Source organism: Rhinolophus sinicus, chromosome 5 (assembly GCF_057876585.1).
Source record: "Rhinolophus sinicus isolate RSI-liver-muscle chromosome 5, RSI-T2T, whole genome shotgun sequence".
NCBI classification, from domain to species: domain Eukaryota; kingdom Metazoa; phylum Chordata; class Mammalia; order Chiroptera; family Rhinolophidae; genus Rhinolophus; species Rhinolophus sinicus.
In genome coordinates, this window is record NC_142505.1 from 109338225 (window position 1) to 109356210 (window position 17986).

Genomic DNA, 17986 nt, shown 5'->3' on the forward strand with positions numbered 1-17986 from the left:
CTCCATGGGCTCTCACCCTCTGGGCCACTGTCCACCTGCCCTCATGACCCAGGGCCAGTACCGGACACCGTGGGACGGACCTGTGCCCAGAGCCCGCTGGAGTTGTCCAAACAGTGAGTCCTAAGCCCATCATCCTGTCTCTCCCGCTCCTGCCACGCAAACCACAGTAAAGGCTCTTGTCCCCGTTTCCCTCCCTCTGCCTCCTGGGGACCCTGGTGCTTCCCCGAGTGGAACTGCGTGACATGGCATGTGCCTTCCTCTTGGGAACTGTGAGTAAAAACTGCCTTTTCAGTAAGTCACCTCTGATCTGTTGGCCTCACTGTATCTGAATAAAAATGAAATTTACATTTTAAAATAATCGGTACCATGCAATTTCCTAACTCTAAGCCTTTCACTGAGCTATTCTCTCTGCTTGGAATGTCTTCCTCCCCATGAAAATATTGCTCAGCCTTCAAGGCCCAACTTAAATCTCACCTCCTATATGGAGCCTTCCTTGAGTACCCTAGTCAGTCACTCATTTGCTTTCTGACACCGTCTTAGCATTTTTTATAATAATTCTCTCAAGTCTCATTTCTATCCATCATTAGATTACATCTCAATTGTCCCTCCCACAGTGCCCTCCCCAATTTTGAGTGTTTGGAGGTAGGGACAAAAAGTTTTTGATCTTTATAGTCTGGGACATAGCATGATACCTGAAACTTATCAAATAGTAGGTGCTTAAGAAATGTTTGCTGGAGGACTGAACGACACAAATATAAAACCTAATGTCCGGAAAGATGGAACATACAGGCAAATCTAAAAATCCAACAACAGAATCAGGAAGAAAGAATCTGAGCAACCTCAAAAAGAGCAGGAAAATATGAGTCTCGTAAAATTTAATTTGGTTTGACAGTTGTGATTTATACATACATTGACCTCTATTTCTTGAAAATGACATTTGTGGTAAAACACTTCCCTCAGTCCTACTTGAGTTGTCACTTAGGCTGCAGTATTTTCTTCGCCTGTGGTATTTTAAAAAGTCTCATAATAGAACCTAAAAGGAGCTGATAGACTAATGAACAGAAGGGCCACCTCAAACCATTCATCTTGTACAGATTTCCTATGCTGGCTGAGGAGTAAGAGAGGAAAGTCATTGGAAGGAGTCATTATGGACAATCGGGCAAACAATAAACATTCTGAAATACCCGAGTACGTATTTCATCGTCACCATAACCACGGTGCCTGAACACTTAGGTCGTAGAGCGCTACCCAGCGCAGAGCAGAAACCGGTCTTGGCCAGTTTGCCAGGTGACAGTGTCGCTCCTGAAAGAGCCATTAGAGCTAGTGACAGTGCTTCTGTGCACTTGAGACAGATGATTCGAAATAATGTCACTCTTCTTATTATGAAAAAGAAATTCAATTATATCAGGGTTTATTAGAATTGCAATGCTGACACTTAGCAAAGGCCCACAAGCAGCCTTAAAATCCATCCACAATGAGGGAAGGAGATATAATTAGTGGTCAGAAACCCTCAACTCCAGATCTTGAAGGGATGAGACCTGGCCACGACGCTGCAGGAGACCGAGCACTAGAATTCCATGTCAGAGGTAACAGGTAGGCAGTAAGACAGTTAAATAAACCGAGGGTGGAAACTCTGCTGGGAAATGGAGACCATGGAAAGCTGAATTTGACAGTTTTCAAGCTGTGGGATTTTTCTTGGTTCCATTTGAATGAATTCTAGGTACCAGCAGCTTGACTCTCTGTGGACACTCTGGGTGCTGGAGCGGGAGCACGGGCTTCCTTCCAGGGTGCACGCCCCCACACGTGGGGACTTGGCCTCTGACCGCGACACCCGCAGGGCGCTTCAGCACCTCCCAGCCGGAGGCTGCCCTGCCCGGCCCTTGGCAGGGCCTGCTCTGGGGCCTGCCTGCCTCTCCAGGCCTTCTCCAGGGCTCAGCCCAGGCCTCCCAGGATGCAGTTCTTCCTCTGAAGCCCACACCGTCTCAAGCAGCCAAATGTTTGCCTTGGCTCTAATCATTTTATTATGTGCTTCCATGTATCAAGTGGGAGTCCCACCCAATGGTCTCAATGAGCTGTTGTTCTCCCGATGTCATGGCAGGAAACTGTCCTGGAGGGTCTTCACCCAGAGCTAGTGCTGCTGGACCCTCCTGCACCGGAAGGATGGCTCGTCACTGCCGGGCCTGACACTCACTTTGGCCCTGTGGTCCGATGGTCAGCCTGTCCCACCGCTGACCTTGCCTGTGGTCAGACAGGTCCTAGCTCCCAGCTGGTCCCATCCTGCAAACAGCCAGGCCCAGTTCATGATGGAACACTGTAAGGATGTGTGGGGAGAGAGGGGGCGACAGCTGGGGATCTGAGAATCCTACTCCAAGGAACCTTAGATTTTCAATGCCAAATTTACGCCACTTTCATAGACTCGTAAAGAGAAAAACGTCACTGAAGACACTTACACAGGAATGTGGGCAATTCTGACCAATGTGGGAGAGCTATTTATCTCCCAGGCACAGGCTTCCTATTTCCAAAAGGACGCTCTTCATAAATGAAACCTCCTCTGAGGCCCACAGCCTTCTGCTTCTCCCTCGAAGGCGGTGACACCTGCCATGAGGCCTTGGCACCCCGCTTCTTCCGTGAGTCTTTCCTACTTGCTAGGAAAAGCGTGGCCTTTGGTTTCTCCCCGAGCCCTCAGGTTTTGCACAGGGATGGACCGCAGCAAACAGACGGCACATGGGAGTGGGTGAAGGTATGGGGAGGAAGCGAGTCCCGCCGAAGGGAGCCCCGGCGCGCCACCACGGAGCTCCCTGCCACACAGGGACTTGAAAAGCTCGGGCACGAAGGGAAATACCGGGTTGTATGAGCGTCAACTTCTGAGAGAAACTCATCTGCCAAGAAAACATTTTCCTGGAGCTCAGTGCTGGGAGAGGCCTTGGATCAAGGGCATGGTGGGAAGACAGAAGGCTCCATCCATCCCCCAAACTGTGCTCACAGGTGAGTGAATCAGCAAACAGGAAAACGAAACTGCGGCCTTCCATTCATCAGCCCGTGACCCAGCCCCTCGGCGGGAAGTGCCCTTGGGAGATAAAGTGAATGTCCTACACCCCTAACTTCTCCAAGGAACGTGTCACTCAGAAGACATTGCTTCGGACACTGCAGGTCACTGGAGCATCTATGAGCACCTTACCTGTGGCTCCCAGGCCCCGGGCGCTCCATCCCCACTACTCTTTAGTTACCGAGAGACCAGCACTCTGCAGACGTGTGCTTGATTTTATTAGCTCATAACACTCTCTAAAACAGTTCCTTTTAAGAAAACGGCTACTATTACACACCAATAAGCACTAAGTGGGCCTTTTTTCCCTTTCCATTTTCGGAATGGAAACAGTTTTATCTGCATCCAACGTGTTACCGCCGGCATCTTCATTACAGAACCCTGCTCAGAGCAGCCTGAGAAGGCTAGATGTGATCTTGGCTGTGAGAGCACAGCAAATGGCTGCAAACAGCGGGGGTTTACAGAGGAGCTGTGTGGGCCAACAGGAGTGGCCGATGAAAACACATAGCATTTGCATTCTCCCCTTTCATGGCGCACCATCAAAATGTGGGAAGAGACGTTTTGCTCCCTCTACAGTCAAAGGTTACTAATTAAGCAAAGCATTACTGAACCAGAAACACCTATAAAAGCTGCTTTTTAAAACTGGAGCCCACATCAGCTTATCACAGGGCCTTTCAACGGGCTCCTGGATGATGAGTTCTTTCATTCCATAATTCACTGACGATTGCTCCAAGTAATACATCCTTTTTGGTGCACTTTAAAAATAGTCAGAATTGGAAGGAACACTTTTTGCAAAGAAGATATGATTGAGAAGTGGATCAAAGGGGTAAAAGTAAACGCTGCACTGCGGGAGTGTTTTGGAAGGACGCGGAAGGCTGCTCCGCGGCGTCTGCCGAGTCCTGTCCATCGCACCCCGAGGGGGCTCGGAGGTCATGCTCGCGGGCCTTCACACCCTCTTTCCTCAACGCCTTGCCAGCACCCTGAGCAAACCGCTGTAGGTTACCTCCCTGCTCTTAACGTGGTTGGTCCTTAAATGGTGACTTCCCACTCGACTGTGTGCCCGAGTCTAACTCCTCTCTGAATTCCAGCCCACATCTGGCAGAGTAAGAGGCAACAACCACTTCTTGGATGACAGACTGGGTGAGGGAACACTGGGGTCTCACTGCAGCATAGAGAGCTGATGTGGCTTGTATCCATTCAAAGGGAATTTGGTGTGGAATATTCCAGAACGCTTCATCTATACCACTTACAATCTCAAGGGCCCCACTGTTCTTAGTTTAGGAAAGGTGGAGCCTGCCTGGACCAGAGAACACACCAAGACCTTCTTGGAGAAGACGTTGGGGTGAACTAAGTGAGACTTCCTGGAGGACGACATAATATGGGGGGGGGGGGAGAAAAAGAGAGAGAGAGAGAGAGAGAGAGAGAGAGAGAGAGAGAGAGAGAATGTGTGTGTGTGTGTGGGGGGGGGGCGGGGGCTTGGAGAGACCATAACGTGGGGAAGGGAGAGGGAGAGAGACAGTGTGTGTGTGTGTGTGTGTGTGTGTGTGTGTGTGTTTGGGGGCCTTGGAGAGACCATAACAGATATTCAAATATATTTCAAAGCCTCTATAATTAAACAATGTAGAATTAGTGCATGAATAGCCAGGCTAATAGAACAGAACGAGAAGTTCAGGAATAGACCCAAGTGCGCATGGAAATTTAATATCACAAATCAGGAGGAGGTAAAAAATGGACTATTTAATAAATGGCTTTGGGACAATTAAAAAGCTATTTGCAAAATGATAAAAATGAATTCACACCTCACTCCATTTATAAGGACAAATTCCAAATGGATGGAGATCTAAATGCAAAAATGAAACCATTAAAATATTAGTAGAAAATTGGGTGAATTCCTTTACAACGTGAGAGTGGGGAAAACCTCTCTATGGCTCAAAATCCAAAAAGCATACAAGAGAGGACTGATAAATTAGACCTCAATTTTTTTGCTTTGGCATGTCAAAAGAATTACATACAGTGCTGATGAGCATGCAAAACGCTGCAACCTGTAGCCGAGGGACTGGGTAAAGTCTAGAAAACTTACATACCACTCATTGTTTGATCCAGCACTTCCACTCCTAGGGAGGGATCCCAAAGGTTCAGTGGCAAAACACAAGGCTGAAGACACCCTTTAGGCAGAGTAATTCCCCCTACCCCCAAGATGTCCACACCCTAACTCCTGGGACCTGTGAGTATGTCACCTTCCATGGCAGAAGGGACTTTGCAAATGTGACTAAGGTTAGAGCCGCGAAGTAGGAGACTATCCTGGATGTCTGGGAGGAGGAGGCAAGCGAATCACAGGAGCCCTGAAAAGTGGAAGTGGGAGGCAGGAGAGCTGGTCGGAGAGATGAGAGGGCAGGAGGAGACAGTGGAAGCCTCAGGCTGACGCTTCCTGTGAAGGTGCAGGAAGGGGCCAGGAGCCCAGGAGTGCGGACGGTGACAGCCAGCTCGGCTCCACCACACGAGGAAGAGAATTCTGACCACCAGGTGAAGCGGCAAGGAAACGGCCTCTCTGGAACCTGCGGACAGGAATGCAGCCCTGCCAGCACCTGCAGTTCAGCCTGCGAAACCCAAGCTGGACTTCTGACCGAAAGACCTATCAGATGATAATACTGTGTGGTTTAAGCCGCTAAGGTTTTGTTCATTTGTTCTGGTGGTGATGGAAAAGGAACGCACACCCCGACATCCATCACCGAGGACCAGCTAAATGAACAGCCCTGGCACAGGGGAGACGGCAGCTGAGCAGGCGGAGGGAGTCTATATGGCCACACGGTGCCCTGCGAGCGGCCGGCTGAGCTCTGAATGCAGCATGCGCGGTGCCCAGGCCAGGTAGGAGGGGCGCAGGCACGCACACCTGCTTACGGCGAGAACCTGGGAAGGATGAACCCAAGACCCAGATCGGGCTTTTGGAGGAGAGAGGCCACAGGGCAGAGGGAGAATGGTGAGCACGAACGTCTCAGAATCCACCTTTTTTATACAGCTTTGACTTTGCGATCAAGCGAGTAAGTTACATGTTCAAAAATAAATACATTGAAAATGTTTTAACATTTGTTAAAAAGTAAAATGATTTTTAAAGAAAGCAACCACTAAAGATTGAAGCAAAAGAACAAAACAAAAACCCTGAAGTGAGTGAATCTAATTTTGTATGAAGTTGGTGATATAAGCACACAGAGAAAGGAATTTTAAGACTTCCGAATTCCGAATTTTGGCTGTATATGCGCAATGTAACATAGTCTAAGGATAAATACTTAAATTGCATTCAGCAGTCTTATTGTTAGTAGTACCACTGAGATTCCAATTCTGAAGCTTTTTACACAATAGTGGGATAAAGAGACTAAGCAATCATGTTAATATTGCTAAAAACACAATTTCATGCAAGGGAAAGGGTACGTAAAACAAATTCAAAGTGAAGTGATCTTAAATTTGAATTGGAAATATCAGTATGAACTCATGACGTTTCAACAATTGTGCATTTCCCCTCTGCCCACTGGCCAGGTCTAGGAGCAGTGACTGCCAGGAGCAATGAGCACCCTTCCCCCACCCTTGGTGCTGTGGGCTTTAAATGCCATTTGACACGAATGGGAACCAGCCTCCCCCCCACACACACTGCAGGAATGGCTCCCTTTGCACTTAGGGCAGGAAGACACAAGACCCTAGGACATCGTGTTGGGAGGAAATCATCAAAGGTTAGGAAGCTCATGTCAAAGGGGCTGGAAGGTGAAGGGCTGCCCATGGGCCAAGATGGGTCAGTTTTAGGTTCAAAAGGAGTAACGGCTGCAGTGGCTGAAACACAGAGTGTATAAGCATCTATGCTTTCATAACGGTACTCAGGAAAAGGTAGGGCGAAAGAGAAAGAAAGCTCTGTTTAACGGGGTCTAACTGGGGGACCAGTTCCATACTCTGAAGCCGGGAATTAAAAGAAGAAGACTCAGCATTTATCCTGCCTTCCTGTGTTCAGGGTAACCAATTAGCCTGAGGGGTGAGGGGAAGCGAGGAAAGACAGAGAAAAATCACCATTTTGAATATCTTAAGAAAATACTTAATTTAGGCCCTTAGCTACAAAGCTGATGGGGGAAGCAGATCGGGCTGTGGTTGGGTGACGGCGTCCCCAAGTGGGACAACTAGACCCGTGTGCGCCCTGATGTGCTGCAGTCTGAAGGCACACAGTGCCACTGGAAGGTGTGCCCGAGGACGACAGGACAAGGTGGAAACGATCCCATCAGGTTTTGAATGAACTTCCAGTTTACAGGAAACATGGGACAGAGGAACAGGAAGTCAAGGGCACATCTGCAACGCAGGACGTTTCAAGGGACAACTGGGAAGGCAATGACATGGGGAACACGGGCGGGGGGGGTCTAGATGAAGGAGACTTCCTCTACAGTGGCAGAAGGCAGGCGAGTGGCTGCTGGCTGGGGCGGAGCCCCCGGAGGAGTTACAAAGGGCACAGGAGACGGGGTGATGGGTGAGGGACATACTGGGACTGTGGTGAGGGTTTTCACAGGCATACGGACATGCATTCCCAAGTCAAAGCTTAGCAAAGTGCACCCTAAATACATCAGGTTTACTATATGTCAATTATACTTTGATAAAGCTGTTTAAACAATTTTTAAACGATTTAGGACACATGACAACCAAACGTGTAGTGTGAACTTTGAGTGGATCCTGTTTTCTTCAAAACCACAGTGAGAAGATGTTTTTGGAAAATTTGGGGAAATCTGAATTCGGACTAATTTTAGATGATATTAAGGAATTTTTATTACTTAGGTGTGATGATGGTATTATAATTATGATAAAAAGTATCCGTATTATAACGTCAAGTTTTTATGGGAGGGAGACATGCAGACAAATGCACAGACTAGGAGATAGTCTTCCCAGCCCAGCTGAGCCCACCAGGCACCCTCTCCTGCGCTGGTTCCCACAAGACCCCAGACCCAGTACTCCAAGGCCAAAAGGTGCTTTTCCTTCCGGAACAGCACCGAAGTGGAATCATACGATTTGCACTCAAATGATGAGCCTGGCTTCCTTTGCTTATCATCATGTTTGTGGAACTTGTCCACATGGTTGTGTGTACACGTATCTTCGAGATACTTGCCGATTATTTGGTGGTGAAATTACATGGGGTCTGAGATACGCTTTAAAACACTTCAGCAACAACACAAGGGGACTGGATAAATCTAGATAATAGACTATACGAAATAGCTCACACGTATCGGGAGTTCATTATAGTATCCTCTTTCCTTTTAGGTATGTTAAAAAATATAAAGAAACAGGTTGTGGGACAGAAGCATAAAGCAGACATGCGGGGCAGAGAGTGCTTGGGTTCACCACATCACCCCCTTCTTGGGCAAACTCAGCGACACTTCCCAGACTCCCGTGGACGGAACACAGTATAGGTGGTGTGATCTCGTCTGGCTCTGAAAGCACAGAAAAAAGCTCTTGTGTGGTGAGCCATCAGGACGCTGGCGTTTCTGTCACTGAGGCCTGGCCTCGCCTGACACCCAAGTCTGAAGCTGGCACCGCATCCTTGGCACTCACCATGCTCAGCCATAAGGTGGCCCAGGCACCCCAGGGTACCCCACATGCTCCTGGGCCCTTTAAAGTGCTTGCCCAGCTACTTCTGATGGATTTGAAGATGCTAGATTTGCTTTTCATGTGGCATCGCCATTTTTCTCCTATTCAGTGGTTCCCCTTATCTTTGAGGGAGACATTCCAAGACCCCCAGCGGATGCCTAAAACCGCGGATAGCACCAAACCCTGCATATACTGTGTGTTTTCCTACATGTGCACACCTGTGACGGAGTCTGATTTATAAACCAGGCACAGTAAGAAATTAACAATAACCAAGAATAAAATAGGCTCGTTATAAGCATGCCCTGTAAGGAGAGCATGTGAATGGCTTTGGGGCCATTATGAAGTGAAATCAGGGTGACTCGAGCACAAGCACTGTGATCAGGGACCGTAGACCTGGTAACAGACGAGTCCAAAGTGACCCACGGGCAGGAGTGTCTGCAGCGTGGAGACGGCGGCCGAAGGGATGAGTCACGTCTCGGGCAGCAGAGTGGGTCGGTGCAAGATGTCATCGCGTTACTCAGAGCAGCGCGAAATGTAAACCCTAGGGATTGTTTATTTCTGGGATTCTCCATTTAATGTTTTCGGACTGCAGTTTTGGTTTTCATTCACTGGGGATTTCTTTTTTGCGTATGATGTGAAGTAAGAATATACTGTGATTTTTTCTAAGTTAACAATTGTTCCAGCCCCATCTATTGATCAGCCCCAACTAGTTAGTTCGTACCTTTAGAATCCTGCATACGTTTCTAGAAATGGTTGCTTCACGAGAACTTTGACTATGGCTACGGAATTTGTTCCCTAACGTCTGGTTAATTCCCAAGAGTGAAGTGGCTTACAGAGGAGTAGTGATGAAAATCACTACTCTGACACTTCACTGCTCCCGTAATTTGGCTCTTTTCTCCTGCTGTTATCCAAACACGGAAGAGCGGCTGTGTCGCCCGCTCTGACCCACAGCCCTCCAGTGGCTCTACTGCTTCTGAGTGACATAGAAGTCCTTTTTCTGACTGTGCGATGGGCCCTGGGCGCCAGGCAAACCCCTTTCCCACCAGTCTTCCTTCCCCTCCCCTCCCCCAGCCTTAGGACCCCCTGCTGGCCCTCACGTGGAACATGCACGTTCCTGTCCCAGCAACTGGACCTTCTCTCTCCCAAGAGAGAAATTTCTCCTTTACAACAGAAACTTTGCCAGTTTTTGTTTACTGCTTTATCCCTCATGCCTAGGATAGCAACTGGAAATAAAATGCTTTATTAGTATTGTTGAATGAATGCATATTCATGCATGCATGCATTCATTCATTCATTCGATAGACAAGTCGTATCAATTCACCCTCTTAGTATGTTTGGTAGCTGATTGTGATACAGAATTTTTTGAAAAATCAACCAACTATGCTATCAAATTTTGGATACCTCTTTTGAACCAACTTGAGTTTTAACCCTTATTATCCCTTCTATTGTCCAGTAAGACTAACATCTCGGGTTCCCTTATCTTTCCACATCCTTTCCCCAGACCCCAGTTGTCTTCAGCCTCCAAACATGACCACCCTGCAATCCGCCCCTATGTCAGCTCCACTACCGGCTGATCACTGCCCATGGTCTCTCAAATGCGGGCCCCAGAGCACTGCTCGTAGGCAACTCCAACTCTCAGCTCTGATGAGACGCTTACCTGTCCCTCCACGACCCATCTGGAGATCGACGTCTTCCCGTCATAGCCCGGTCGGAACTGAAGAGTGGCTGAGCGAGGGCTGATGTTGGAAATGACCAGATTGGATGGGGCACCAGGAAGTTCTAGAGATAAATGAGAGAGGAAAGGTAGAGATTTAAATTCTGGCACAGCTGAGAAATGCATCAAACAGGTCGCAAACAAACATTTTCAAAATGCATTTGTATGAAAAGGATTTGTTTTCAAAACCATGAAAGCAAGGACATAGCTTCCCCAGGAACATGATCACAGTGTGATTCATACTTAGTAGGGTCACCTAACAGGCTCCCTGCCATGTGAAGTGGCACTTGGGGACAGTAATGTGGCCTCTTCGAGGGTAAACTCTAAAGGTGGGGATTGTCTTACTCATGTCCGTTCAGAGCAGGTACTTGTGGGACAGATACTTGCTGAATGAAGCGAGGACGAACGAGCGGCCCTAAAAGCACACAGAGAACTGGGTGCCCTCCTCCCCTGGATGGTGGCCTTCATGCACACGCACACACCAGGGGTCCCAGGCAGCATGACACCGGCAGGTGGGCAGCTCCTGAGCCTCTGGTTTCCAAGACAACCACATTCAGGTGAAAGTGCAGAACTCTCCCCACTCCAACTGGGTCCAGCTGCCTGGCAACTGCATGGGGGAGGGTGTGTTCTGAACGCTCCTGCCCTCCGCCCCCCACAGCTACCTGCTTGCTGCATAGAGACCCTTTGGTAGGCTCCTCCCCCAAAGGGCCTGTCCCACTCAGAAGTGAAAGACTGTGACTTCAAAATGACAGCTCTTACATGAGTGTGCAATGCGAGACACTCTAGAGAAAGATAACGGGGTAGAATGAAGGAGAGAGATGCAGTGCAAGCAGCAGAAAAGGCTTTCAGGCTGCACGGCTCCCGAGGAATGGCTTCCTCATCGCCGCTGCTTGGGGCATGCAAACCCGGGCTTGCACAGGAACACTAAAACCACTCTCGTGATCAATTCCGCACTGGCACAGGCAGGTCTCTAGGATCTCAAGGGTCCTTTCCACATCTACTTTAATGAATTTGAGGCAGAAAATGTTTAAATCGAAGGACAAGTGACGCTTCTTTATATTTCTCAGTTCTCTGGATTCTTAAAAGAGTCCTTCAGTCATTAACGGATGGAAATTTCAAACACAGCAAACAGAATACAGCCTCCAAAGTGGTCGCCGTCATGATTTTGCTTCTGGCCGATGCTTAGAACACTCAGTGCCGTCTTCGGAAGACTCTGGCTCCAGGTGACCTGACTTGTACCTTGCTCTCCAACGCTTCTGAGCGACATGAGAAGTTTTTCGGCTGTGTGATTGGCCCCGGGCTCTCTGCAAACCCATTTTCATCAGGGATCCATTCAGCATGGTCAGGCCCCCCCCCCCCCCCCCCCCCCGAGTCCCGCTCTGCAGCTCATGTCATGCTCGTCACAGGAACGCTGGGAACAGGGGCCTTCTGGAGGCCAGCTAGTCTGCTCCCTGCCCTGGTTGGACAGTGTCCAAACCATCCAAGAGAAAAGCTGCTCACACCTCTGGGTGGGCTCCAAGGTGACCCCCAGTCACTCTATGTGAGCTATTTCTAACAAATTTAACAATATGCCATCATTACCACCACCCCTAGTTGTTAAAGTACTATTTTAAATATGTGCTTTGGGAACTGGCTATTTACTAGAAGAACATGAATCTTTGTGTAAGCCAAAGACTTCTTTCTCAAAAGAACAAATGTACTTTGTAAATCCTTTTTATAAAATACCAGTTGCCTCAGAATCTGGCCCTGACCAGCATCCTCCATGGCGCCTGAGGGCTTGTTCCACAGGCGCATTCTCCAGCCTCGCCCAGCCCTGGAAGTGACCCTGGGGAATGCGCCCAGCAAGCGGTTTTTAAAGAAGCTCCAGGGATTGATGCACGTGACAGTAGGAACCACTGCGTTGGCAAGAGGACAGTGACGGCTGTTTCTTTGTGGACAGTAGACTTGCTTTGGGACACTGCTGGGCTCAAGGCTCCCAGCTGGCAGGGTGGGTCTAACGGCTTCTAGAAAGTTCCCTAAGAGGTTATGCTCCTTTCCACCACCACATATAACTTGTTGGGCTGCTGGGTTGTCTCACTGACCTATGAGGAGGGGTATTGAGCTGTGAGCACATTTACTCCGAGGGGATTCCTTTTTGACTGCACATGTTTGATTTGTTTTGTTTTCTCTTCAGATCATGCTTATTACCCTTGCACTAAAATAATCAGGTTATAAGACGGAACTGGATCTGGGGCTACCATATGGGATAAATGCTGGTTTCGGAGGGATCTTTCAGGCCCTTATGAATAAAGCAACCGTGCTGTTCTCAAAGACCAAAATAAGGTAGACTGACATCTTTTAAATGGCAAGAGACCTACAGCTTTAATTACAAAACTGAACTGGTAACCCCACAATATTTTATCACAGGTATTTATGGATTCCTTGGAGAAGCACTTTCATTTTCAACATAAACTTTAAAACGGGAGAGAAAACGATGAGTAGCAATCGTCCGGAGCTGAAAGAAGTGAGCTAAACCTCTAAGGAGGCAACCTGCATTTCAAAGGGACGTGACAGCCAGTGTCACCCATTCCCACAGCAGCCAGCGAACTCAACCTTAGCAGGTGGCTTTGCGTGAACACTCTCCTCACCTAGACGCTGTCTCTCCCTCTCTCTCTTTCCCTTCCCTTCCCACCTTCTCCTACTGCTTTTTCTGTACTCGAACACAAATGTTCATTGTTTTGTTGAATGAATAAAGTTTTATGCTTCGCACTGTAGATGAAAAAGGGGTTCTATGGGAAGCCACCTCAACAGGGTGATCTAATCATAGATTCCTCACTGGGCAATTACACGTCTTGTCCCAGGCATGTGATTTCTTTAGTAAAAGGCTCACCTTGGCCTTAAGCAGTCCAATCCATTGTTTCTGTGCATCTAGTTCACACACCTTTGAAATGCCAGAGTGGTCCTCTTTTCCAGACCCCTCAGAGGCGTAACCACCCTCAAGGGAGCACATAAACTTGTTAACTATCCAGTAATCTAAACCCCGCCTTGCTTTCTCCCACCTTCATGTAAATCTTCCTTAGTCCCATCCTTAATTTCAAATGCATATGCACACTGTTACTGTCTGAAACTTCTGAGATCCTGCGTTCTGGCAATTGTCATCGGTTTGGCTCAAGTAAACTCAAATAAATTCTTAATAAAATGTTTCTGTAGGTGTGGACATTCCTTATGTTGACACTGTTCTCAATTTTAGTATCAACATTCCCTACTTCTCTTTCTCAAATAAGGTTTGCATTTTCCTTCTGTGAGGTCCTTGATTTATAGTTTCCTTGGAGGGCGGGACCTCAGTCCTGGAACCCAGATCTCTCCTCCCTGTCCATCAGCCCATTTCCACCAGCCCACACCCTGACAGAAGAAAGGTTAAGCCACGATCAGAAGACGCTGGGAAACAAGGCTGACGGTAGGTCATCATCCACTTACCCCCCAACCATCACAGCAAGAAACTGATACCCCTCTTTCAAAAGCCCCCGGTAGCTTCTCCACAAAAATGCCAATCAACTCTGAGTGTCAGAAATCTCTAAGGGAAACGAGGAGCAGGGAGGCCACAGTGCGATCTTACTGACCTGGGGGCACTCCAGAAGAAATGGTGGATGAGGTCGCCAGGCCGGCCCCCAGCGCAGTGAGGGCGGCCACCTCAATGGTGTAGGTGGTGAGAGAAGACAGTCCTTGGATCTTATATTCGTGCGTCGTGCTATTGAGGGTGTGTGTGAGCCGAGAGTTGTTCTTCCCGTACACTTCCCAGGAAATCTGATAGCCTAGAAAGTGGTAACAGAGTTAGTTTGGGGTCTCCTGAAAGCCAAGGCAAAGGCTGGTCTTGTGGATCCCTGACATCTGGGAGGAACCCACTGCCCTAACGAAATACGCCTAGAGTTGCGCCTCCATCCTGTATGCTCCCCGAGAAACCCCTACGGTACCACTTCGTCCTGGGTGGCCTGGCCCCACGCCACAGAGCGAGCTGAGGAGAACAGGCCTGTCTGACATTCTGGTAACCTCAGTAGCTGGTGCATGGATTATTGAAGGATGACGAATGATGCGGCCAGCCTGCTGTGCAGGACTTAACCTTCTCTTGTCAAATTATGGATGCATCTCAGCAATATTTCCATTTTTATAAGCTCATATTTTCATTAGACAGTACCCTAAATCAGAAGCTTGCTGCTGGGTTGCAACTAATTTGTGGAAACACGGCTCCTTTTCCTCCGGGGATGACGGATAGAACACTTTTCCCCTGTGCGGAGCGCCTTGCCTTAAAAGGTGTCTCTTCACCCAAGTATATAAGTTTCGCTTCTGGCTCAGCCTCCCCCGCCTTTGAGCCCGTTTTCCTAGTGAAATCTGATTTTTCCCCGTACTCTGTTCAGCCCAGCAGGGCCTCATAATCACAATTTATTCAACCTCAGATACCATCGTGATTTTGGGCTCAGAAAAAAGACCCAGCCAGCCCCTGAATCAACCCCCTCGGAGGGGAGTTTATGTGATTAGAGAAAGCTTAAGCCTGTCTTGTGAAGAGGGAGACGGTGATGGAAAGGGCTCCCGGGTCCCAAGGCAAAGGGAAACCACTGAAAACGCTTGCTTTTCCTTCTTTCCAGTCAATAAGCTCGGGGATGCTGACGCACGAGGAGGCGTCCTAAAGTTCCTTCCCATTCTGATGAAAGCAATAAATATAGTTAGAAACCTGTACTTCAGGTAAACAAGAATTTAGAGGACAGCGTTTGTGACTTTAATATTAAAAAAAAAAAAAGATAAATGTCAGAAGCCGCTGCCTGCTTGCTGCCCCTCAGCCCTTCCAGCCCAGGGAGCAAAGGCAGGCAGAAAGCTGGGTGCCCCAGTGCACATCAGAGCCCCCCAATTACTGCCGAAGGCCACAGTGGCTTCTGGGCCCCGGCCCCGGCCCCTGTGGACCGCTAACCTCTTCTTCGGCTGCAGGACCCAGCCTGCCTGTCTCCCACGGGCTGACCACTCAACGCCGCCCTCTCCCACTCCCACCCTGGCTCCAGACGACCTTAGGATGTTGTCCTCCTGGCCATCCAACCTGACGCCCACCCCGCCATTCTCAATGCACTAAAATCAATCAGTTCTTCCCTTTTTGCTAATTCAGAATTTTGAAACTAATTGTACAACTTTAAAAAGAGACAAGCCTTCCAGGGAGCGAGTACTAATAACTTCACACGCATAGAGAGTATTTACCACGGCCCTGTGGTGTTCCGAGCCCCTATACATATTCATTATTTTGTCTTCACAGCAGCCCTCTGGATTGGAGCCGCCATCACCCTCATTTTACAAAAAAGAAAACCGTGGTACAGCGAGGCTGGTGAACTTGCTAGAACCTGGCCGGGGTTTGCAGGGAATGCCCAGGCTCTTCGCGCCCCCAGGGCCTCCTTCCAAGCCTCCTTGTCTTGCAAGTCTTGACATACGAGGAAGGTGGGCAGCCACCCCTGACCTTGGTGGGCTCTGCCTGATCAATCTAAATAATTTGGCATTCAGGGTCTCCTCTGAAAGGATGGAAAGAGACAACCTTGTCTGTCAGACCATTTTATTTGTTTAAAAGCTGTTCTTCATCAGAATTTGCTAAACCAAAGCGTCTTGTGCAGCACGGCAATCTGGAGCCCAAACACCGCACCCCAGCGTGTCAGCAGGGCAGCCGTGCGGGGCTGATGGGCACGGTCACTCAGGCTGCTCCAGCCGTCACGGATGCCCGCAACACCAATGGCTGCCCGAGGAGCCTCCTCTATGCAGGCAAGGCACGAGGAAACCCCGGCAGAGGGGAGTGCAGGCCCGGCCGCGCCATGGGAGATGGTGCGAGGTGCTGGCCGCACACAGGTGGACGGAGCTGTGTGCATGTGCTGGGGAACAGACCCTCCGATGTCGCACAGTGTTTTGGGACGTGCATGTTTCAGGTGGTTGCAGCATGTGAGGGGTGAGAGGACAGAGCTGCCAGAGCCAGGAGCCGGCCGCCTCCAGTCGGTACCCTACCTGCTCCGAACGGCTGCCTAACTGAGACTAACGATCGAGGGAGCTTCAGAAATAATTTTCTGTTGATCTGAAGTAAATTCTCTACAAGAGAGCAGTACATCCAATCACAAACTGTCTGTCTGCATCCTGGTCCTCATAAATCAGTTCACGGAGCGAGAGTGGAAGATGCTGGAATTCACAATGAGAGCAAAATGGGCAATTTGCTGGGGTGGGCACAGGCCGCCCTTCCTGGCACCTCCCTCTCTTCCAGCCTCAGATAATGGAGGCCCAGGGGCTGCTCACCTGCAAGTGCTGCTCACAAGGCTGGTAAAGTGTGGCTTCCTACCGTGTTTCCCCGAAAATAAGACCTCGCTGGACCATCAGCTCTAATGCATCTTTTGGAGCAAAAATTAATGTAAGACCTGGTCTTATTTTACTATAATATATATTTTACTATAAGACCGGGTCTTATATACTATACTGTAGTATACTATACTATAATACCGGGAATATAATATAATATAATATAATATAATATAATATAATATAATATAATATAATATAATATAACATATATAATATAATACAACACAATACCGGGCCTTATATTAATTTCTGCTCCAAAGACGCACTAGAGCTGATGGTCCGGCCAGGTCTTACTTTCGGGGAGACGGGATGGGGCACTGGGCCATCAACGGCCCATGACGGGCACACTGAAGCGCAGCCTACGGTGTTCACAGGGGCTTCGAAGGACGGCGGTGCTGCCACATCGACATTCCCGACAGTGGCCCTTGGAGGCCAGGTTTGCCAACAAGCACGGCCTCCCTTTTGCTGCACATGGCAAAGCCCTCTGTCTCCAGCATGGACTAGCCCTTCACGGTGGCACCAGAATGTGCCACTGGCAACCAGGCCAATGTGAGGGTGCTGACCTGTCAGTAGGGACGGAGAGTCCAGTGACAGGGAGAGTGTCACCAAGGGCAGGGCCACTGGGGAGGTGGTGGCATTGACAACCAACGCAACCAAGAAAATAGCCATTGGGTCTCACCTGTGGGCGGCCTTCAGCCCCACACCTTTCCCAGATAGCTGCAGGCATCTACCCCAAACTTGCGGGCTCTGGGCACATTTGACATGTGGCTGTCAAAGGCCAGATGAAGTCAAAGGGGGCCAGGTGGCCTCTGAGAGGAAAAAGCAGAGCGTCTGCTTAAAGCTGTGCTCCCAGCCAAGGATCAGAGTGGACAGGATGCCAGCTGACCTGGCTCTGAAAAACCAGAACTTCGAAGGCCAAGTTTCATAGTCAACAATAGGCTGTGGCTGGGAACTACAGGCGTTTGTTTAAATAAAATGCGAAAATGAGCTAAGCCCCACTGGCTGCTGAGAACAGAGGCTCATCAATTGAAACATTGGCGACTAGCGCTTAGTGGTGGACGCTGTGGTGCCTGAGTTTACTTTAAGATGAAGACACCAACAAAGTGTGTGTGCTCAGAAAGGACAGCAGGGCTCTGGCACGAGTCCATACGAAGGGGAGCCCCTCTGTGTCACACTGCCCCCCAAGGGGTCCTGGCCAGACTGAGAATGGGGCAGGCGGGCAGGTGGCAGTGACCTGCCTCTCCCACCAGGTGGCCCACCTCTGAGATCGTGCA

The 17986-nt window shown here is 49.1% G+C and overlaps 1 protein-coding gene across 1 annotated transcript in view; it reads right to left on the bottom strand.

Annotated features, from left to right (window-relative positions):
* The window catches only part of SDK1 (sidekick cell adhesion molecule 1), a 687292-nt gene that overhangs the window by 104243 nt on the left and 565063 nt on the right, over positions 1 to 17986 (bottom strand). The window contains exons 21-22 of the mRNA XM_088798792.1: positions 13964 to 14155; positions 10308 to 10429 (exon numbers count right to left, since the gene is read on the bottom strand). Of these exons, the coding sequence (XP_088654918.1) occupies positions 10308 to 10429; positions 13964 to 14155 (314 nt within the window). The remainder of the gene's footprint in view (positions 1 to 10307; positions 10430 to 13963; positions 14156 to 17986) is intronic.